Here is a 23655-nt window from a genome sequence, read left to right on the forward strand (position 1 = left end):
CAATAAGTATATTTTCTAATTATGTGTAAACTCTTTTCCCATGGTGACTGCAGTGCAGGTGTTCCCATGCAGATTCAGAGTATTACAGTAGGTTGAGTCTGGGACAAGTCTGTGCATCAGTAATAGGAATATTTATTATTTGTGGAAACTAATTAACCATTAGCACAAAAAGAATGTCTCCAAAGCTGCAGTGCCAGAAAGAAAGTGAAAACCTGTGTTATGAAACCCATAAAGTCATTTTATATAGTGTATTCTGTTATTTTATTCTGTTCTTTTACATTAAAGATTAATTACTAGCCTACTTTGGATAATTAAAAATTACTCACCATTTTATTTTTCAAACTTCTCTGTTATTATACCGATGTACACAGGTAATAATAACCATATTAATTTAGCTTTGCCTTGTAATAGTGTACAGAAGTGTACTTGTCAATGTTTTAAGCTTTTAGGATGAGTGAATTCTTTTAGAAAAGATTAAACTGCCATTTCTAACATTTAAGATGATAGTGCAAATAAAAAAATACATATTGTCTTAACTAGTAAGCAACTCATCTAATACAGGCATACTGTGGAGTTTAACACTTTGCAATATATAACATAATAATTGGTGATAATCATGAAAGTTTCTTTGTAAATTTTCCCCCTTCCAGAAAAAAAAACAGTTTTTTAATTATTTAATTGAGTCTTAAAGAAGATAATCCCACACCCTCTAAATGTGAACGGGCCTGGTCCTGCACTCTTGAGTGAAATCAGTTCTGTAATAAAAAAGCACACTCCAATGACATCTAACACTGCGATACCTTCATTCCAATGCACGCTTTGATACATTTGTATTCCTGATTGTGAATAACATGCAAGTGTTTGTGCACTGATAAGCTGCATGGCTAGTCCATTCAACAGAGTGATGCTGAGTCAGCGGAAATCAGAGAGAGCCGTGCAAGGCTGCTGATCTGTGCGTAGCACTGAACACGGCAGGGCAGCATCTTGGACAGATCCCTCTAGAACAGACTAGTAATCGAGGAAATCAAGACACTTCTGTAGGGTTTTAAAAGATTGTAAATCTCAAGCTAAATTCCACTACTATATCTCCCTTCCTTGGTGTCTGTGGAAATGCAATGGTCTTGTATTGTATGTGCTAACAGCTAGCCACATTCTAGTTTGCCCTGAATAAAACATGTCTCTCATATCCCCATGCTGTGTCATTGAGGTAAGGTACAATCTTCAGAAAGCTAAATCTTCTTCCTGTTCTATGATCCCTTGCTTGACATGTTCAGTACTTGATTCTTACAGTAAACATATAGCAGCAATTTTCTTTTAAATGCAATATATTGTAAAATAAAGCTTGTGCTTGAATAGTTATTTTGCTAAAGATACAGACCCCTCCTCGGCTCAGTTTGAATCTTCAGCTGGATTCAGACTGAGAAACCACTGCAGTGATGAATGAAATATCTTCAACAAGCACACGTCAGCCACCTGCATAGTGGCCACTGTCACAACAGCTCACAGAGAAATCATTCAAAGGTTTCCTTCTTCCAGATTTTCCTCTTCTCATGTTTCTTTTCTTCTTTTTGTTACCTCCTCGTATTTCTTTTTTGCAGCAACTTTGTGATACTCAAGCTGCACGATAGCCTTGGTCAGCTTGGTTAAAATGTTGCAAACGCATTAAAGCCACGTTGGCTGGAGGTTTCAGGTGGTGCTTTTCACTTTTTCTCGTCTAACAGCAGATTCACATCTTATAAAATATTGATCGGTTCCGTAACTTTTAAGATTGTGAAGTAAGGTGCTATAACACAGAAGGTACGATAAATGTGTGATAAAATGTTGTAATATTCAAAGTGAATTCAAACAGAACTAATTAATAATGGGGTAGATAATTTATTTTCCTCTGGTTTCAGAAATAATGTACATTATATACAGTACAGTATATATAACTTACATGCTCAAAGATAAATATAAAGTGCGCAAAATATGTACTGTATATGAAATAAGAGGCAAATATACACAATCAGCAGTTTGGTTTTCTTTTAGTTGTTAACATTTCCTGTTTAACTTGTAGTAATTAAAGTCTTTTTAGCCGTTTTATTTGAAAGGCTGCTTCAATATGTCAGCTTTCTCTGATAAGGTCAATACCCAGTGTTTTCTCAATCATAGCTTTTATGTCCTCGTCTCCCAAAGGCTGATTACTTCATTTAGTTATTCAAGCCTAGTAATTAGTGCAGTAATTACAGCGTGGCTTCATTGGAAGACTTGGAGAGTGGTGGGACGTCTCTCATCATTCGTGTTGATGAGCCAGTATTATAGAGCCACCAGTGAAGGCAGCATTGATTGGCAGCTTGAACACAGTGTCTTCGAGGTGTGGAGAATCAGATCAGAACTTCTGGTTCCCTCTGCCTCACACACTGCACAATATATAACCCCATTTAAAGCCACCCTTCTGCACTTCTTAGTCCCTCTGTCTTATACACTGCACAACATACTGTATAAACCCATTTCAGAAAAGCACTTCTGAGTCTCTCTGCCTCACATAGTGTAGCATTTTCCATAACCCCATTTAGAGCAGCACCTCAGAATCCCTCTGCCTCTCACATTGTACACTATATTGACACAATATACAAGAATTGTGTACCCGATAATCCCTATACTGTGACACTATACTGACACAGGTATATAGTACAGTATGTATCACATATATGAGTATCAGTATAGCAGTATATAACCATGTTGATCGTGTAAGGCTAGCAGCATGATGGTGCAGTGCTCAGCTTTGCTGCCTTGCATTGCTTGGTGATAGATTCAATTCCTGACTTGGAGAACTAGCTGCATGGATTTTGTGAAGATGCCTGTTACTGGCGTCCCATCCAGGGACGTACCTTGCCTTTTGCCTGTTGCTTGCTAATGCAGCCCTGAATTGGAAGAAGAATATAGAAAATGGATGGATTAATTCTATAAGGCTAGACATTGCAGACTGTACATAGCTGCCTCGTTGCCTTGGTCTGGTAAGGTAAAGAAGTGTCTTAATCTTTTTAAGGCAAAACATTGTTCTCTACTTTGTTTTCAACAATAACAAGAACAGTTGTTCAAGTACAGTAAACAAGTAGCTGTGATTTTCAGGCTTACAACATTATAAGTGCTTATTTCTAATGGAAAATTCAGTTTTTTAGATTGTAAGTTTTCCTTGATAGCCTTAGCTACACAGCATGTACTGTATTAATGTATACAGTATATATATACTTATTTTGTACATCTTTTTTAGATTAGTTCAACATTATGAATTGGCACAAACACTACTGAGAAGCGTTTGTAAAAATTTAGAATGAAAAATCTTTTTACTTGTTAGTGTTTTATGAGCAAAATTTTACACCATTGCAAAAAAAAGCAATTTTGCAATATTTCTTCCATGTACCTGTTACATTACCTGTACCTCATAAAATGACAAGTTTTCAGTGACCATTTTTTTCAAATCTTCCTCGGTTAGCCCTGTGCACCGAAGCCAGTGCTTAACCTGTGAAATTGTGCCTTTCCGGGAGGGACAATGTGTTTCAACTGAATCTAAACATGTTCGAGCACAGACTATGGCATAAGTCATTAGCTTTAAAAATGCTGATTGTACAGTAAATACTATATTACAGACATCTATTAAGCTGTGCCTCTCCCACAGTTTAACAACTAAATCTACCCCTCTTCCTGACGTATCCTGTAATTCTCCCTCTAAATAGCATGGTCATATTATTGTATCTTTTCTTCTGCTGAAAACCTAGTTATTATAATTGCTTTAGAAAGACTATTATGGTCTGGTGTTCATTATGTGGAGTGTGTCCTTGGGCACACATTTTTTTGTGTGGAAACTCAATTTTATTTAATTGGTCATTTTTGTCACCAAAATGTCCTTGAGATGATTTAGTCCATTTATATCAGCAGAAAGTGAACCCGGTAAAATTAAAATATATTTTGTCTTTGACACAAACAGCTCTCTGTGGGTGTTTGATACCAAATTGTTGTCCTGTTGTGGCTCAGTGACCAACTCCATGCAGATCTGGGATTGAGCTCTGTGAAGTGCCCTCAGGACTTGGCTGAACTGCCCTCAGTGGACACACTACTGTGTTATCTGCTTAGCAGTGTCACCTGCAGTCCTGTAAAGACTAACGCCTTTTACTTTCCTCAAAGAGCCATTTAAGGAGCAAGCAGCCAGTAGACTTTAGGTTTAAGTTCTTCCCTTGACCCAGACCATGACATCAAGGGTGCCAAACCACAAGCTCTTTTCCTGTCTGATTTAAAGCCCACATTCACTCCCTGTAATCAAGCTAATTAATATTTAATGCAAGGAAATATTATATCAAATTCACAGCATGCTGAAAGCTAAATGTATCATGCTATTTTGAAAGGCCAAGACAACACTAAGCTGAAGTTGGAGAGAACAGAAGAATTAACACTCACAACCTATGGGGCTTGTTGCTGTACATTGGTGCCTGGTGCTGTTTGAAAAGACGGGCTTCTCTCAAAGACTATAGTAGTTCACATTTAGCAGACCTGCATTACATGTTAGTATTCTCTGATTTAATGGGGAAAAAGTTCTTGAGCTAACGTCTTTAATTGGAGCTCTTAAAAAATGCAATACCAAGACCAAAACTATTTTGCCAGCACAAGGATATGTGCAAAATGTGAGAATTTAAATTAAGGAAGTTTTTTTTGCTGGAGAACGTGAATACTGAGATATCTATTCCATTACTGTCTATATCTGTAAGTATTGCGCTTGCTGTTGATGGTTTTAATGTATTGTTTGAATATATGTGTAATGTTTTAAGATTAGTGCAAATACAGTGTCTGACATGTGCATTTTAATTTCAGCAGCTCATAGTTGTTATCTGCAAAATTTTACCTAATGATTTTATTGTGTTATATAGTATATGGGTCTGTGTCCAGAGTCCAGAGGCAGAGCTCTTGATACACTGGATCTGTGTCCAGAGTCCAGAGGCAGAGCTCCTGATACACTGGATCTGTGTCCAGAGTCCAGAGGCAGAGCTTCTGATACACTGGATCTGTGTCCAGAGTCCAGAGGCAGAGCTCCTGATACACTGGATCTGTGTCCAGAGTCCAGAGGCAGAGCTCCTGATACACTGGATCTGTGTCCAGAGGCGGAGCTCCTGATACACTGGATCTGTGTCCAGAGTCCAGAGGCGGAGCTCCTGATACACTGGATCTGTGTTCAGAGTCCAAAGGCCGAGCTCCTGATACACTGAATCTGTTTCCAGAGTCCAGAGGCAGAGCTCCTGATACACTGGATCTGTGTCCAGAGTCCAGAGGCAGAGCTCCTGATACACTGGATCTGTGTCCAGAGTCCAGAGGCCGAGCTCCTGATACACCGGATCTGTGTCCAGAGTCCAGAGGCAGAGCTCCTGATACACTGGATCTGTTTCCAGAATCCAGAGGCAGAGCTCCTGATACACTGGATCTGTTTCCAGAGTCCAGAGGCAGAGCTCCTGATACACTGGATCTGTGTCCAGAGTCCAGAGGCAGAGCTCCTGATACACTGGATCTGTGTCCAGAGGCGGAGCAGCTGATACACACATTCCAAGCATATCAGGGTTAAGGGGCTAATTTCTTTAATTGATTGTAAGTGCAGTGTGACAGCTCTCTTGATGCAGCTTTACAAGAGTGATCCCAGCACTTAAAGCATATTCACCAGGGATGCAATTGATCGAGCTGATCAATAATTGCATCTTTACATTGAGGTCTCTTAGCCGAGTTCACTGCCAGTCCTAATGAAAGGGGGCACCGCTTACATGATTCTCTCACTATAATTATTTCTTTATTGGCCAGCAGCTCGCTGCAATGTGCAAACAACCTCTTATAGTTTAATAAAAACAGAAAAAGTACTTTAATGAAAGGCATTGGGTTCCATGTAATGGTTTCCAGTGACATCTCAAGTAAATAGAAAATACAAAGTATTGTGTTCAAGATGTTATATTAACTTCACAACTTGAAAATGATTCGTTAAGTGTGAATAGGAAAAGCTGAGTGTACAGTAGTTAACTCATCTGAAGACACTTGTGTCTCGGTATTAGATATACTGTAGTATTGTTTTCCAATAACTAATGGTGCAATTAGTAGGAGGAGGTGCAGCACAAGTGGTTAAACAGTTAGCACCAGCAAGAGTCTGTAAATTTATATAAGTTCCATCTGAACTCTTGGAGTTCACTCTTATGTTATTGACAACAGATACTGCTCAATCAGAAAAAGTGGTTGAGGACGGTGGATCTGACTCTGATAAGCAAAGTTCTAGCTTGTGCAAGCTGCTGTGAGAAACTACAACCAATTATTACAAACAAGCTCTGCCAAACTATGAACTGAAAGCCTTGTAATCATCTCAGGCTCCTGTGACACGGATAAATGACTCAGGCTTTGGTACCATTATTTATCATGCCACAGAAGCCCTCAATACCATTACAGACTTATTATGCACACTTTGTTTTATTATATTCCTTATATTGTTACTTTAATAGTAATAATGGAACTAATATAAATGATAAGATGATGTGCTCATATTTCTTTTTAAAACAATGAAAAAATAAAGGGTTACATATTCAAAACATAGGTGCTTAAATTTTCATTTATTCTTATGGGGATCTAAGTGTTTTGGATATAGAGACCAAAAGTTTACCTATCTTGTGCCTTATGTCTAAACACCAAGGAATTTGGCACAATCATTTGATTAATCACATCTGTGTGTGGAATCACACCTTTAGTGAGCTGTGCACTGTTTGGTAACAGCTGAACAGGTAAAAGAGAGTGTTTGAGACTATGTTGTTTAAAATCTTTGCCAGCCTTAGATGAGGGCAAACGTGCAACATGGTTACTAATTAAAGAAACAGGTATACATTTTTTTTTAATTACAGACATTCAACTGTGTGTGTTCTGGATATTCAGGGTTATAATAAAATACTAGCATACATATATAATGTATGTAATATAGTGACCGCCCCCCCACTTTCTCCAAAATAATAGATTATTCACATTACTGGAGGTAATTAGTATAAAACTGATAAACGAGACCATTATTTATAAAAAAAGATTTCCCTCCATCCTTGCACGTATATTTTGACCTTTTTGGTTTTTTGGTTTTAAAGAAAAGGGAGAATCCTGCTCGTGTATTACCTGGACATTGTGGCGCCTGCCAGCCTTTCTCCTTTCAGTCACTCAGCCCATTGTCCTGTGCCGTTTAATAAGCATTACATTTTAATGAGCATCAGATTAAAAACAGGAATCCACAGTCCACGAACAGACAAGAGCTCCACCACTGCCACACGCATCCCCTTTGATATTTCAAAACAGAATCCTTAAACCCTGATAATGTAACCCCTCTAATGAATTCATTGTTCTGGTGTCAATTTGTATTGTTTTGGTGAACACATGAGACTAATGCTATGCAAGCTTATGATGAACATACCTGTTTCTGCTGGGTTTTTGTTTCTTTAATGGTGGCAAATTTGCATTCAAATTCATCAGAGGTAATTCTGTTTGAAATCGCACAGGGCCACGCAGTCCGAGCAGTAAATCCTCTTGAACTGAAATGTCATCTCTTGCAGACCTCCAGTATAATTTAATAGCAATTAACAGTAAACAATAGCACAGTTTGGTTAATAAATCACAGGAGGATGTGAGAGTAACCCACAGCACATTTCTACAGATTATTTTAGTTGGACAACAATACATTAAACAACCACATTTATTCAGCTATACTGATAATAAGACCCGTACCACCTTTGTATAATGCTGATTTTGTATGGTGTCGTTTCTCCAGGAATTTCTCTTGAAAAGCTCTGGTCACATGTAATTTCAGCTGTATCTCAGAAAAGACATGAGATCTGTTAAACCATTGACAACAGAGTTGTTTACAAAACAAAATTGTTGCTGTTGTGCTTCCTGCTATTGAGCTATTTTTACTTAACAGCACTTAAATTTGTTTTGTTTTTTTCGTTCATGATTAGAAGGCAAAAGAGCCACTGCTCCCTATACAGATGTGCTCTGCTGTGCACTGCTGGGAGAAGAGGAGGCCCTAATCATTTATTGCTTTATGCTCAGAGTTGTGAGAATGTTTGTCAGCCATTGGTAGTCCCCAGCATAGAATAGGGGCTGGTTCTTTGTCTTTCTTATTTATTTATTATTATTTTGTGCAGTCTTGCTTTGTAATGTTGAAAAGAAACCTGTGTCAATCTGCCTACTTGTCACATTGACACATTTCAAAGTTTTTTCACCCAGAATCATTCTTCCAAAAGTTCTGAAATGTCAAGTTTAAAGCGTCAGGTGTTTTATTAGCAATTCATTGGCTTCATGTAAAAAGAGATCAAATATTTTTTTATTCTGTAATTTAAAATAGTTTGACTTTGTAACCACTATACAATACCAACTGGTTTTGTCCCATGTCTCAAAGGGTTTCCTATGTGTGGCATGCATGAATTTATATGAAAAAAATACTTTTACTTTTTCTTTGTCTCTTCCAATTAACGTGCTTGATTGATGTAAACATCTGTTTAAGATACTGAATCCAAACAGTGCAAATCATGGCAAGGAAACCCTGCAGTGCCAGTGGAATTGAAGAAATAAACTTGACTTAAGTTTCCCGAATCTCGCAGTTTATGTGCTGTGAAAGCACTGCTTTCTACAGATGCAGTCCACTATAGTCCACCCTGGACATACTGTAAAATTAGCTGATTAGATCAAACTTGAGGTTCAGTGGTAGTTCATTGCTTTCGAGAAGCTTTAAGACTTGTTAAAGTGGCTCAACACTTGCCTTCCGAGTAGCCAATTATAATGTGTTTTTTGAATCTTATTGAGTTATTTTGATGAGTTTATCATGTCATTTACTTTGCTCACAGTGTAGAACGTACAATCATAGACTTGGATTTAGGGTCAAAGTTAAAAAAAAATATTACATACGTGCAACATCCTTGTTTGCTGATGTAGTTAATTTCGTTCTGATCTACATGTACAGTGTTATGAGATATCTGAGTTTATTTGTATGTGCTTATCATTGCGCTTACCTGAATGAGAATAGGTCTTAGGTTACTTCATTTTCACAGTTTTTTTTTACAGCAGATTATTTTTTGTCTTACGATGATTTCCAACCTTTCTCTCCATCTTCTATGAATGCAAGTTCTGCCCTTCTCCGAGTTTTACAACTTTCACACTGGACTGCTGAGCTCGAGCCCATCTCACAACATTACTTTTCTGCACAAGTTATTATTATTTTTGTTGTTAAATACCTATCAATACACAAAATCAAAATTATGCAATCAGTTAGCACTATATACTGTATATGTATGTGCTGATACAGTATGAATGTATATAAGAGAATGCAAATGAGAAATACTCCTCTAGCAGAGTAATTGATAGTTAGTCTGTGAATAATTTGTACATTATTAACATTATGTGTACATATATATTTACTTTATAGATTATTTTAAATAAATCTAAAGTACATGATAGTTTTTATTTCACTATAGTCTTTTTACCCTTTGGTTCTTTTACTTAGTTTTCTAATACTACAAAAGCTATGCAACATTACCCTGATGCAAGAAACACAAATAATACAATAGCTAATAAGTTATATTCCATAAAGCACAGCATGTTTCTTTAAAGCGTGCAGATAGCGCTGGGAGCATTTTCTGTGGTACACTGTGCACAACAAAAGACACGCATGACAGATAAGAAATTTCTGAATGTCATTGGTTTTCAGTAAGCCAGAAGTCTTTTAAAAACATGCCTGTGATGACATACGCTAGATGTCTGAGTAAGCTGATGTACCATGAACTGTGCTAATACTTCCCTGAGTTGTTGTTTTTTTCTTTAGCAGGAGTGAGGAATGCCAGGCCTATTATAACGACACTTTGAAGATGGATATATATTGGTGTTCATTTCATTTACTGGTGTCAGTTTGCAGCCTATCGTCTGCATTATGTGCAAGTGTGCCTTAAATATTAGGGGAATTAAACCTGCAAATAGACAATGGTTCTTTCCCATTTATTATATCTTGAAAACCCAATACTGTATGTCACTTTAACACAATGCCAATGCTGACATGAAAAAAAACAACATTACAAAATAGTAATTGTTTGGGAAGCTCTTAAACATGTCAGTCCAATAATGAGAAGTCCCATTAATAAATGTTTATTTTGCTTTACACATGTGAGAATCTTTCACACCAAGTGCTGCCCCACCCAGTACAAGACCTGTTAGTTTGTTAGTTGGTTTCAGTCTCTCATCTTCGCTGAAGTGCTGTTCTGTCAGCTCTTGCAAGTTGTGTTTTTGGGAATTGCTCAATTTCCAGTTTACAAGCTGAATTTCCTCAGCTGTCTGTTGAGGCTGTCTGTGTGGGCCCGGGTGTCGATAGGCACATCTTTCTCTTCAGGATGGCTTGGGCACCATGGGCACCCCCATGAGTGGCAGACAGCAGACAGTTATGATCAGAGCTTAGCACAGGATTCGTTCCAGTGTTTGTGGCAAATCACATTGTGCTGAAGGTCCAGCTGCTCTCCTTTGGTTGAAAGCAGATGTTCGACCATTGAATGCACAGCTGATGACAAGTAAAACAGTAACTGTATTTTAGTCCAGCTACACATACTATTAACTGGGCTGTTTTGCCAGTTTGCCATGACTGGTGATTGTGTTATAGTGATTTAATGACACCTCATCCTAATGGAGCAATACTAATAATGGAATCAAGGGTCACTCTCCCCCGCAGTCCTTCACAGTTAGTTTCTTTAGATTATAACCAGGTGTGTTGAGCAGCTGAGTTGAACTGTCCACACATCATAAAGCCAAAGGGGCAGACTCTTGTTCAGTTGCCGAGGGGAATTTCTCAGATGTAAGAGCCCTCCGTTGTCATTTAATTTGTGCTAAGGAAAGAAAAGGCATGAGGATTTAATTTTTCAATTTCAGTTCAGTTTAGAGAAAAAGAGTGCATTATGTTAATTAATACACAGAATACACAGTGCAATGTCGTTGCAGATTGTAGTGTTTCTCAGAAATCAGGAACATAGATGAAGTGGTCACATTGTTTGATCATTGTACATTCACTTAAGAAAAACAAACAAAATTAGATAAGTGATCAGAGATCAGTTAATGCACTGATTTATTGTACTGGAGAGGCAAGTAACACAGGGTGTCGGTGCTGAAGCTCTGAATCCACAGTGTACTCAGTTTGCTACCTTTAAACCACATACAGAATACAACATGAAGTCTTGTTGTGCTATGAGAATCTTCCCTTTTGATATTTAAAATATGTTTTAAATAATAAAAGGGCAAAGCATTTAAAATTTTCTTGATTTCACAATTTAGATAACTTTTAACTTAAAATGAAACATAGGTAATTATCATTCATTTATTATCACACTGTCAGTAGCATACCTTTATGTGGGATTTATTTTTTAAACTTTTTTATCTACTAATTACTAATTAGTAGTTAATCCCATAGTAATTCATAAAATAATGTACCATCCTATCATAAAACCTCTTTTGTATGAATTGAAACCCTCCATTTCATACAAAGGTTTGTTATTGTTTCAAGTTGCAAGAAGCATTTCTGATACTATGTAAACACTACTTCATACAACACCATTCGTTTCATTAATCATAATTCCATTAGTATGATTATATAATTATGGAATATCTTTATTATTATTGGGAAAATGTCAAAGTTAGTTTTGCATATTGATTTGTTGATGAGCACTAGTTTTACCATTAATGAACTTTTGAAAACTGTGCTATTATATGAAAGGCACCATGTGATTCTTTTATATTCTGAAAAAAAACAAATGGGAAAGTAGTTGAATTGTATTAATTGATTTACTTGAAGGACCTCAAAATCTGCACAGATGTTTTTACATCTCTTTGTGCTTGTTCCTCTGTGATAAATTTACGCTGGGAGCTGAATTCTTGGAAACAAAGATCTCAAGGATGTGTTGGCTTCTGTCAGCGATTTCAGGAATTTGTGAAAGACTAATCACTTTACGCTTACTTAGGACTCTTAAAAAACAATCCTGACATTTCTATTAACATCCTATCCCATTACATATTTTAAAAAGGGAGTCAGAAATCATTTTTGCATGCGTCTGAGAGCATGGTGGAATTGTTCACACTTTTAATCGGCAGCTCTATGCATCAAGCAGATCACACACAAACTACCAAATAGAGATGACACGAAGCTGGAGATTAACACATAGGACAATTCTAAACACATTTAATGCCTCTTCTGCAGACAAGCCTCTTCAGAAAATCTTTATCTGCTACATGATGCATGAAAATATACTGTCTGCTTTAGAACTGTAAGCGACCCCTGACCTCCTTAGCACAGATGCAGTGTGACCTTTCTAGCGCCATCAGTTTTCATTCTCCAACAGATTCCATGAATTTTTATTACAGGATTTTTTTCTCTTTTTTTTTTTCTGAGTCAGCGCTGGGCTTTAAAACAAATTGCTTGACACCAGGAAGATGAAGTTGTTGAAGTAGTCTTAGATAAGTTCCACACTGCAAGTACTGCAAAGTAGCTTGGAGCCCTCATCCTACAGCTTCATACACGAGTAATCGGAAAGCCAAGTATTGGATAAATGCATCATTTTATGGAACATTGATTGTTCTATAAACCCGATAGAGTATTATGCGCTGTGATCAAACCTTTTAGACTGTGGAGAGCCCAGAAAACCCTGTATTCAGGGCGATAGTAAAAGTGCCGTTTGGCTGGTTTATGGATGTCATTATGGGGGAAAGTTCTCTCTTTGCTGGTTTATAGTAAATTTTTAAAGCTGGTGAATTACCGGTTTTCTGCAAAGATGTGTTTAAGAGGGTGGGCTGTAGAGGCCTGTGCCTGTCATTGTTTTATAGGGGAGGCAAAGCAAATAGAAATTAAAGAAACTCTAAAATCTATCCAGTACTCTGATCAGAACTGGATTAATACTATTGCATCTCTCCCTCTCCATTAGATTACTGTTATTGTGGTGATGCTGATGAGTCAGAATTACAGAGTAGCACTATATTTCTGTCATAGTGTCATTCAGTTCTTAGTTATGTAAAAAGTTGAAATGCTTACAGTATGTATGATTGCTTCTTAACTAGCAATCTTTTTTTTACACATAATCCCTCTTCATCTGGCGTAATGCATTTTTCTTAAATTGTCCCCTTTTTTAAGTTGCAAAAAAGAACACCCTTGTTGTCTTCAGCAGAGCAAACATGTTAAGAAGTTAATTAAAGCAAGCCAATTGATGCTTTTGACAATGCATTTATGCTGCTAAGCATATAAATAGGAATTTATACAGTACATTACTTTTTGGTTGCACTTTGTACAACATCAGCCTGTTGTATCCATTGTATGGGAGAGCTGAGTGGTGAACTTGATCATGCAGAAGGTTTACACAACAGTACCAGGCCAGTACCATAACCTTTTCTGGACTTTTTAAACCGGTATTTTTAATGTTTGTGCTATACCTTTGATTTTAAGACCTGGGTGTGAGTAGGTCCCAGAGCATGTATTAACTTAGGTGGTATCCTCAGTTCTCAGCCAGTCAGTGAGATCCATTGACACTTTTGCTTTTTTGTGTAAACTTCATTCAGAGCCACACTCTAAGAGTTTGATGTGAAGAATCAGAACTTGAAAGTGTTATCAGATTTTTTTGCCGTTTTTGGTGTCATTTACATCTTTCCGACACCTGTGAAACATTGGATCCGAAGGTATGCATTGCAGGCATCAATTAGCACTATCTGAGGTCTGTGACTTTTTTTAAATCCTCCCCCACTTCATTTGGAGCGCTGCTAAAGAAATAATTACTTTTTTGACAAAAATTGAAGTGTTAATTTACTATTATCTGTCATAATTTGTGCTATTCTTACTTTACCTTCATTCTCGTTTCCCAGTTTAATTGTGTTCCCTGTGTGCAATTATGTCTGTGTTCACTTTCACAGAAAATTCCCTATTGTTAGGAAAATTTATTGCAAAATCCTTTGGTCTCTTAAAGTTTTGCTGGTCTGTTGGTTCTGCTGGTCTGCCAATAAAATGTGTTTTACAAAGTAATAGTTCCTGTCTTTCAGAGAGCGTTGGTTCAGTGTGTTAGTTTATTGTACATTAAATCGAAATATAGGAATCCATCATGAAATCAGTTAATTAAAAAACTCACACACTACAGCTGAGTAAATATTTTTGGCTGAAAAAGGCCCTAAGTCCAGTTTCTTTAGCTTTTAAGTTGTGTTAGAAAGTGAAAACTTTTGTTGTTGTTATCATACTGTAGTTCTTGTTTAAAACCTATGCAAAAATTATTTGTCACTCATTTTAAAAATGGAAAAGGAAGTTTCAATGAATCAAAAACTCTAGCTGATGCACAAACGTCCAGGTACAAACTATCAGATATATAAAAGCAGATATGACACTTCACTTACTGTATAGTTGCCAACATTCAAAAACAAATTAAAAGAACAAGTACCTTTTGTTGTATGAAACTCTGAAAATAAAAACAAATTAAATTAGGCTTGTTCCATTTTTATTTACACACAGTAACCCATATTAGCAAAGCGAAAATAAAATTCGAAAACATTCTGAAAATTAATTAATATTACAACAGTAAAATACCTTATTTGGATATGTGAATTACCCCCTTACAATTGCATTTGTAAACTTGCTCAGGTATAACCAATCACCTTACAGATCACAAAACAAACTAACTAGCTCCCACCTGTGATCAATTGTGGTGATTTTGATTAGTTCAGAAAAGCAGCTGTTTCTAGAGGATTCCACTGCTTGGAAGTGCATTTCAAAGCAAAGAATCCACTATGGGCGGAAAGTTGCTTTCAAAAGAACATCGAGATAAAGTTGTGGAAAGGCACAAGTCAGGAGATGGGTATAAAAAGATTTCAAACGCTTTAAGTATCCCATGGAGCACAGTCAAGACCATAATTAAGAAGTGGAAGGCGTATGGCACCACCCAGACCTTGCCTAGATCAGGCTGTCCCTCCAAGCTTGATGACCGAGCAAGAAGGAGACTGATCAGAGAGGCTGCCAAGAGGCCGATGGCAACTTTGAATGAGCTACAGGCCTTTATGGCAAAGACTGGTCATTGTGTGCATGTGACAACAATATCACAAGCGCTCCACAAATCTGGCCTGTACGGGAGGGTGGCAAGGAAAAAGCCACGTCAAGTCTTGTTTATGTTTTGCTAAAAAACGCCTTAAAGATGCTGTGGCCAGATGAGACTAAAATCGAACTTTTTGGCCGGAATGCAAAACAGTACATCTGGCGAAAACCCAATACATCTTACCATCCAAAGAACACCATTCCTACAGTAAAGCATGGTGGTGGCAGCATCCTGCTGTGGGGGTGTTTCTCAGCTGGGACTGGGGCACTTGTCAGGATAGAATGGAAGATCGATGGTGCAAAATACAGGTAAATTCATGAAGAAAACCTGCACTCCTCAGCCAGGAAGTTGAAAATGGGAAGATGGTTCACCTTTCAATATGACAATGACCCAAAGCAACCATACAGTGGCTGAAGGACAGGAAGTTGAATGTCCTTGAGTGGACCTAAAGGCACAACCTAAATCCCATCGAAAAGCTTTGGAATTACTTGAAGAGGGCAGTCCATCAACGGTCACCACGCAGTTTGACTGACCTTTAACAATTCTGTAAGGAGGAAAGGGCAAATATTCCTTCCTCTAGGTGTGCAAAGTTGGTAGAGATGTATCGAAACCGACTCAAGGCTGTAATTCAACCAAAATGTGCTTCCACCAAGTATTAACTCAGGGGGGTGTTCTCTTATTCCACCCAGTTTTTCTACTTTTTTTTCAGAAACTTTGCTTTCTATTTTCACTTGGATGTTGCAAGGTACAATTTGTAAATACAACTGGAAAAGGTCTGATTTTATTTGTCTTCTTTTTGGTCTTTAGGGCAACAAAAGGTGAACATTTTCAAAGGGGTGGTGACTTTCTATACTCACTGTATGTGTCACAAATGCCACAATTACTTTTTTAATTTGTTACATGCAGATTTTATGTTACTGTTGAATAACTGGGTGTTTTTAACAGTCATTAATCAAATCCTGTAAGAAATATGTCTTTAGATGATTGGGATACTTTTAGAGATCTACACACTTTTAAATATATTATAGTGATTATAAATCTACACATGCCTACACAATAAAATGGCAAATGGCATTTAAATCCGATAGGATTTATTGACACTGAATGTTGATGCAACAGGCAGTGGCTAGCCCCACCACTAATAGGGTTAAACATTTGCATATGTCAGTCAGTAGCAGCAGTCTCCCTGTGAATACGAGAAAAAAATATTTCTAGTAAATCACCAATTCACATTAGTTCTAATGACTCCTGAACTTCCACATATTTCAACATTAATTCATTAAGGCAGGAATGGAGGAATCATCAGTGGGTGAATCTCAACAGCCTGATTGAGGCCGTTACGTTTTATAGGAGCCATTTTTCAAAGCCCCTCTGACAGCACTTGAAGTTATTAAATTTCTGAATCAAAAAAGAAGGCAAGGAAGAACAGGACAGAAGGGGGGAAAGAAGCTGTTATCTGCAGTCCTGTTCTTGTGGCGTGTGACCGTGACGGTTCCAGCCCGGGATTATGTTAAGGTGCTCGTCCACGTCTCAATACCAGCACTGTTTATCTAGGCGGAACACTCCACCAGCCTTAAAACTGGCTTAAGCTGCCTCTGGATTCCAACCAGGTTAGGTGGCATAATGAGATTGCCTGGATATAACCATATCCCAGGGGACAACACTTCTCCCAGCACGGCACGCTAACTTGGAACCCTATCCAAAAATACATGTGAGAAATACTGGAGATCACTGTAAATTCAATATCTTTCTCTTTCATTATTCCCAAAGTGGAGGAAGAGCAGATAGGTAGCACTGCAGCCCACATCTGACAGCAAAGACTTGAGACAGAGGTTGGGCTGCAGGACAGAATTGCTCTCCATGCTTTTCTTTGGATTGGTCCTGTAGGTTTAAGTTTTGACTGGTCAAGGCAAAATGGTCACAGTGCAAGTAAAATGTGACTGCTACTATAATATGTAGGTTTTTTAGCATTTTTGAGTTTTTATAATAATATACAGTAGACTAAACTCAAACATGCATACATGTACGGTATATCATGTTTAAGCTTTCTGCATTAAAATATGTTACACAGATATAAGTATCATCACCCTTTAATAATCCACTTCTTCTGCAGCACTCTTCCTCTGACTTCAGTCTTGACCTATTCTTGTCCATCTTTCTAATAAAACATTCTTGATTTTGATGTCTTCCTGCAGAAACTTTTGTACTTGGTCAGTTTTTGTCTCTTGGGAAGCATTTTGTGGTGCAGTAATGACCCTTTCTCTGAGTGCTGCCATTGATATTTTAGACTGTTCCGTTTTTAGTAACACTCATACACTTGCTGTGTTCCCTATATATAATGCACAAAATATAATATATACTCATTTCCTGTTCATTTTTTCTTTTCTCTTTTAGGAATTGTTTCCAAGTCCTTTGAATGCCGTCTGAAAGGCCAGGGAGCTTCCTTTGTGGAGACAGACTCTGCGTTCACTGCGGGGGCCTCAGACGACTCTTCTCATGCGAAGGAGAGGGTGGTGAGAAGCTCCAGAAAGCCGCTGGCAGCCCAGGCTGAAGCTGTCCAGCAGGTCATCATCATCCAAGGTTTCCCAGAGGGCTATGGGGGGGAGTACGCCATCGATGCCTCCATGGAGGAATCTGCTGCAGCCACACTCCAGACCCTGGCCATGGGAGGACAGGTCACTGAGGTGGTCCACATCACAGAAGATGGCCAGGTCATTGCCACAAGCGGTAGCAGCGCTCATATGAGCAGCATGATTCCTGGGCAAATAGAGATACCAGAAGGAACAACCCAAGTGGTGGTGGTAGAGTCTCCAATGGAAGAGGCTTCCTGTGAGGAGCTGATGGCAGGACAGGAGGCAACAGTCCACACCACAGAGACCTCCTCTGCTCTGGATGCTTTGCTGTGTGCTGTCACGGAGCTGGGGACTGTGAAAGAGCAGCAACAGCAGCAGGGCCTGGCCAAGGCAGTAGAAGACGAATCTAGTGGGGAGCCCTGCGAGAGCGAGATTGTAACTACTGAGATGTCCGACGAGCCTTCCACAGAGGAGATGCAGGTTTTCCACGAGGTACAGGAGGGAGCACAGCCCATGGAGGTCGTCACCCAGGTTGTGCAGTCGTCTTCAGTGCCCGCTCCTCAGGGGTCAGCGTTTAAAGAGGTAGTGCAAGAGGTCCTGCAGTTTGCAGTGTGCGACATGGCTACTGCCGGCCAGCTGATGAAGGAGGGCTTGACGCAGGTCATCGTCAACAACGAGGGAGCTGTTCACATGGTGGCCAGGGAAGGATCTCAGATCATCATGCAAGAAGACGGTCATGTGATCAGCATGCCCAGTCAGCACATGGACCTAGTCAGCTCAGATGGAGAGATCTCCCAAATCATTGTCACAGAGGGAATAGCGCATGCAATGGTCCAGAACTCCAGCCAGAATTTTTCCGGAGAAAACACACATTACATTGTCACAGAATTAGATGATTCCACTCTGCAGGTGGAGGGGACAGTATATTCCCAGGACACACCAGACAAAAGCCCTTCGCAATCAGCTGTGTACCATGGGGAAGAATGTGCCATGGTGGGCACTGAAGGGGTGGATGCCAATGTGGTGCCTTCTGCAATGGTGAGCGAGCAGCTGGCAGGAATGGTGGTGTACTCAGACCACACCTCTCAAGAACAGGTTGTTGAAGAGTGTGAGAATGCAGTGATGCAGGAGCAGTAGACATGTCTAGAGTCACAGTCAGTATGCAGATGGAGATTCCAGTTATGTTGTTAAGCTATGAGCTAGCATTTTTTTTCTTTTTGAAATGAAGTTTCTTTTGGTACTGTGTTGGAAATACTCTTGATAATGTATATTCTTTTTTAAATCTGTGTGATCAATTCTCAGGATAATATCAATTTCTGTGCTTTAACAGAACTTTAAAAATCAGATTACACAGGGAAATACCTTTAGTTGTCAGAATAAAAACCAGACACTAAGGAATTAACCAAATATGATAGTGTACATGTCATAAAATGACATAAGGATGTAGCCCAAATCAATCACATTCAGCACAACTTTGGCATTTTAAATTCTGTGCAGACACCGATAGATTGGTATTTTGATTCTTAACACAGAAAGTGGCAGGAAAATTTATTTTTAGCATATAATTTACTTGCAGTGCTCTGTATAAGGGAAAGTATAATAGTATTCTTTGTTATTTTTTAATAGCAGCTGACACTATTTAGCTTGAACTCCATTCTTGCAAGCTGTTTTGTTTGTATTTCATGAAGACGTCAGTAGAATATGTGCTTAGTTTATTAGTTTATACACAACAGAGAAATGAGAAAAAAGAGTACAGTGACTTCCAACCTGGATGAGATGAGATGTTGTAGTGTTACTTGCTGTTGAGAGGAGAAACATATCTGAAGGTGTAAAACTTTTTCATCAAACAAAATTAATAAAGGACTGGTGTGGCATAAATATGTGGTTTGGTTTTGATTTTTGTCAAAATGATAAAAATCAGTGTGTTAAAACTTGCTCCGTACAACAGGCAATTTTTCAGTATAAGACCTGCATTCTTATTGTTTCTACAATCATTGAGTGTTTTATAGCTTCTACATTTCATTTAATTATTTAGTTATCATTGATATGTACCCTTACTAATGCACTGTAAAATTAATCTAAAATTTCTTTTGGCACATTTATCTGTGTACAGGTATGTAAGGGACAACCCTTGTCAAATCTACTAAGACATTTCCATGATCTCTTCAGAATTAGCTTAGAAAAAAACAGAGTAATACAGAGGCAGGTACAGTACTGTAGCATTTAGTCAACTCTGCCTCTAACAGTTTAGAAGATATGGTCATTAAAGACTCAAGCACACACAATCGTTTACTTAATTCTACAGTCATTAACTGAAAGCAAATGCAATTGATCTCTTTTGCATTGAATAAAAATATATTCAAAAGCTGAGGCTTTTTGGCCATGTTCAAAGTTTTCCCCAAAATGCACAATTCCTTTTTAAAGCCATGCTGACCAGTCACTGATAGGGAGTCCAGCTGATCAGTGGATTGCTATCCATATCTTCATTCAGGCTTTCTCCACCACCTCACATGATAGCTTCAGCTTTGATTTTCTGCAGTACTGCCCAACATCACCATCGCTAATAAAGCAGTATGGTCAATCCTAGCAGCATCTTTGATACGCCCATAGCTTTGCATGAAAAGGTGTAAAAGCTGGACACACTTCATATACAGAATATATCCAAATTCATACTTTAGCATGCAACTTATGAAAGTATTGGAACAGATTATAGTGGCGCTCTTGATTACAGTACGTGATCTCACATCCAAGCAGTACCCCGCATGAAATGCATGATTATCCTTTTGTTTTCAGTCAGGTTTCTTGAGAGATGCCAGCCACTTTTCCAGTTATTGACTCCATAGTAGTCAAGACTAACGCACTGCCAGGTTTTCTGTACAGGTAGTCCTAACCTCGTCGGAACCTAACCCTGTCGTAAACTGATGTCGCGAGTCGAAATTTGCGATCGCATGTATCGCGATACTCCACGAACCATACGGATGCGGAAAGAATTAACATGCATAAATGCTACATTGTGTAATACGGATTTGTTATATTTTTTCACTAATTTTACTTTAGCCTGTATTGCTAGAAGGCTTAAAGGCACACACTTTTGGATCTGATCTTCCATCCAAGTCACTAATAATTTCTCCATTTCATGAATAGGGCCTTGTCTTTTTTTCGTTATTATTGCAGCTTTCATAGGCGCTGATGCTTTCACTGCTTTACAAATTCTTTCCTTGTCCTTTCATATTGTGGATATGGTTCGAATGAGAAGGGCCAAAGTCTCGTGCGATTGTCGATACAAATTTTCAATTTTCATGCTGCACTATTATGTTCACTTTCATTTCTAAAATCTATCGTCTTTTGCGTTAGTTTTTTTCCTATCGGCACCACCAGAACACTCATTTTTTTGCTTGCTAGCCATTTACTTGCTAACCACCCAAACAATAACATGCAGCAGCACGGTGTCGCGCAGGCTGATGTCATCAATGTTAGACGTTACGACCAAATGCCAGGACACGAAAATAATATACAGTACTGTACAGTAATATAATTAAAGGGACGGCTGTCGTAAGTGCAAGTGGTCATAAGTCACATACGTTGTAAGTCGAGGACTACCTGTATAGACTTTTCACAGTGTGATGACTGAATTCCCATTTGCAGACCAATTGGAGAATGGACACAACTACATTATAACAGTAATGCTCAAGCATATAGACTACAATAAGGCCAGGTTTTCCCACTCATGACTCCACCCTCGCCGCTCGATTATTGTGCCCTCGCCGCTCCACACCGCCGGTTCATCCTGCAACACCTGGGCGCGAACCCGGGTCTCTGGTGTAACGCAACAGGGAACCAGCCACGTGAGCTAAAGGAGACCTCCCCCAGCCCAGGCGGCTGATTTCCCTGCTACGTGCAGGGAGGGTGATGACGTCACCGTGCCCAAACTAGCTCCGCTACAATATACAGCACTGTTTGAAATGGATCAACTGGCTTTAGTACTAGAACCAGTCTGCATTGCATATAAAGGCTTTTGACTGGCTTTTTCAGTCATGTCTTTCCCCTTTATACACGATGACTTACATGGGTTTTCTGGCAGGATGGTTGTATTTAAATACCTGACAAAAGAGCCTGCTAATTAGAAATACAGTGCCTTCAGAAAGTATTCACCCCCTGGAATTTTTTCACATTTTGTTCCTGTTACACCCCCAAATTTGAACACATTCAAATTATATGCAGTATTAAAATTAAATAATTAAATAATTTCTCCCAATAACAATACATTCAACACATATATGAATCACAGAATATTTTTTATTCAGGAACATTCGTTCCTTCAGAATGAAAGACTTACATGTCTCATTTAAAATAGTATTGACACCCCCCCCACCTCCCCAAGTCAATACTTTGTACATAGTCCTTTAGCTGCAATAGCTTTGCACATTTAGATTGTAGACTTTTTGCCCATTCTTCAATGCAAATTTGCTCCAACTCTTACAAATTAGCTGGAGAGTGTCGATGGACAACAGTTTTCAGGTCATACCATAGATTTTCAATTGGATTCAAGTCTGGGCCATTCCAGAATACTAACCTTTTTTTCAAGCCATTCCTTGATAGTTTTTGCCATGTGCTTTGCGTCATTCTCGTGCTGGAAAATGAATCTTTGCCCTAAAGGCAGATCTCTGGCTGACTGAAACAGGTTCTCCTCAAGGGTTTGCCTGTATTTGGCTCGATCCACGTTGCCCTTGATAGCAACAAGCTTTCCAGTTCCTCCTGCTGAAAAGCAAGCCCAGAGCATGATGCTGCCACCACCATGCTTGACGGTAGGGATGGTGTTACCTGGGTGTTGGGCTGTGCTTTCAGGCCAAAGAGCTTAACTTTAGTCTCATCAGACCACAAAAGTTTCTTCTAAAAGGTTTCAGGTTTTATCACATGGCTTCTAGCAAACTCCCGGCGTGACTTAATGTTGGCCTTTCTCAGAAGTGGCTTCCTTCTAGCCACTCTCCCAAAGAGGCCGAATCTGTGAAGTGCTGAAGAGATTGTCGATGTCTGGACAGTTTCTCCCATTTCAGCCAAAGAGCTCTGCAACTCTGTCGGTGTTGTAGCTGGCCTCTTGGTCACTTCTCTGGCAATTGCCCATCTCGTCCGGTTGCTCAATTTGGTAGGATGGCCTGATTTTAGTAGTGTCTGGGGTGTGCCATGTTTTTTCCATTTTGTTACAATCACTTCACAGTGCTCCTAGGAAGGTCAGAAGATTTGCCAATCTTTTTATAACCTTCTCCAGCTTTTTTCCTCCTAACAACTTCATCTTGAAGTTCCACAGGCAGCTCCTTGGTCTTCATGACAGCAGGACTGATCTGATCTGCTGTCTTAGTTGTGAGGCCTCACAGACAGTGATATTTATTGTGCAATCAAGCAATTGAACACAGGTGGATTCAAAATGAACACAGATGTATCTTGTTAACGTGTTTAGTGTGATCTCTCAAGATAATTGAAAACCTCACCCAATTTATGTTGTTAAAATAAAGGGGGTGAATACTTATCAATTAAGTAATTCTCAGATTTTAATTGTTAATATAATTCTGAAGACATCTAAATACTTTATTTCATTTTAACATTATAGTGATTTACTGTACTTCTACAGGAGTGGGAAAAAAATCCCATTTAAATATGCTTTAATTTGACTTTGCGACAGTAGAACGAGAAATAATCAATGGGGTTGAATACTTTCTGAAGACACTGTAGCTTGAACGTTTTATATAGAAACCTTACCACAAAATCTAATAAATATTGCATCATGTCACTTGCTGAATTAAAGTAGATTTCTGTGTCCAGAGCAGTGCTAGTAGCATCAACACTAATGTAATACTGAAAAAACATAAAATAGAAATGATATTTGAGAAGCCCAGAGTGTATCCATACTGGGCAGTTTGGGTTGTGGATCAGGCAAGGCCTGATGTACAGTTGCTAATAATGTTAATGTACAA

General features: G+C 38.7%; 1 protein-coding gene across 2 annotated transcripts in view; it reads left to right on the plus strand.

The window, feature by feature from the left end:
• The window catches only part of LOC148822851 (zinc finger protein 407-like), a 228811-nt gene extending 209247 nt beyond the window's left edge, over window positions 1–19564 (plus strand). For both annotated transcript variants that reach the window (XM_088929564.1, XM_088929565.1), the window contains exon 9: window positions 17508–19564. In XM_088929564.1, the coding sequence (XP_088785690.1) occupies window positions 17508–18823 (1316 nt within the window). In that variant the 3' untranslated portion in view covers window positions 18824–19564. The remainder of the gene's footprint in view (window positions 1–17507) is intronic.
• Window positions 19565–23655: the final 4091 nt, after the last annotated feature.

Source organism: Atractosteus spatula, chromosome 12, assembly GCF_055471065.1.
Source record: "Atractosteus spatula isolate fAtrSpa1 chromosome 12, fAtrSpa1.hap1, whole genome shotgun sequence".
Classification (NCBI taxonomy): Eukaryota; Metazoa; Chordata; class Actinopteri; order Semionotiformes; family Lepisosteidae; genus Atractosteus; species Atractosteus spatula.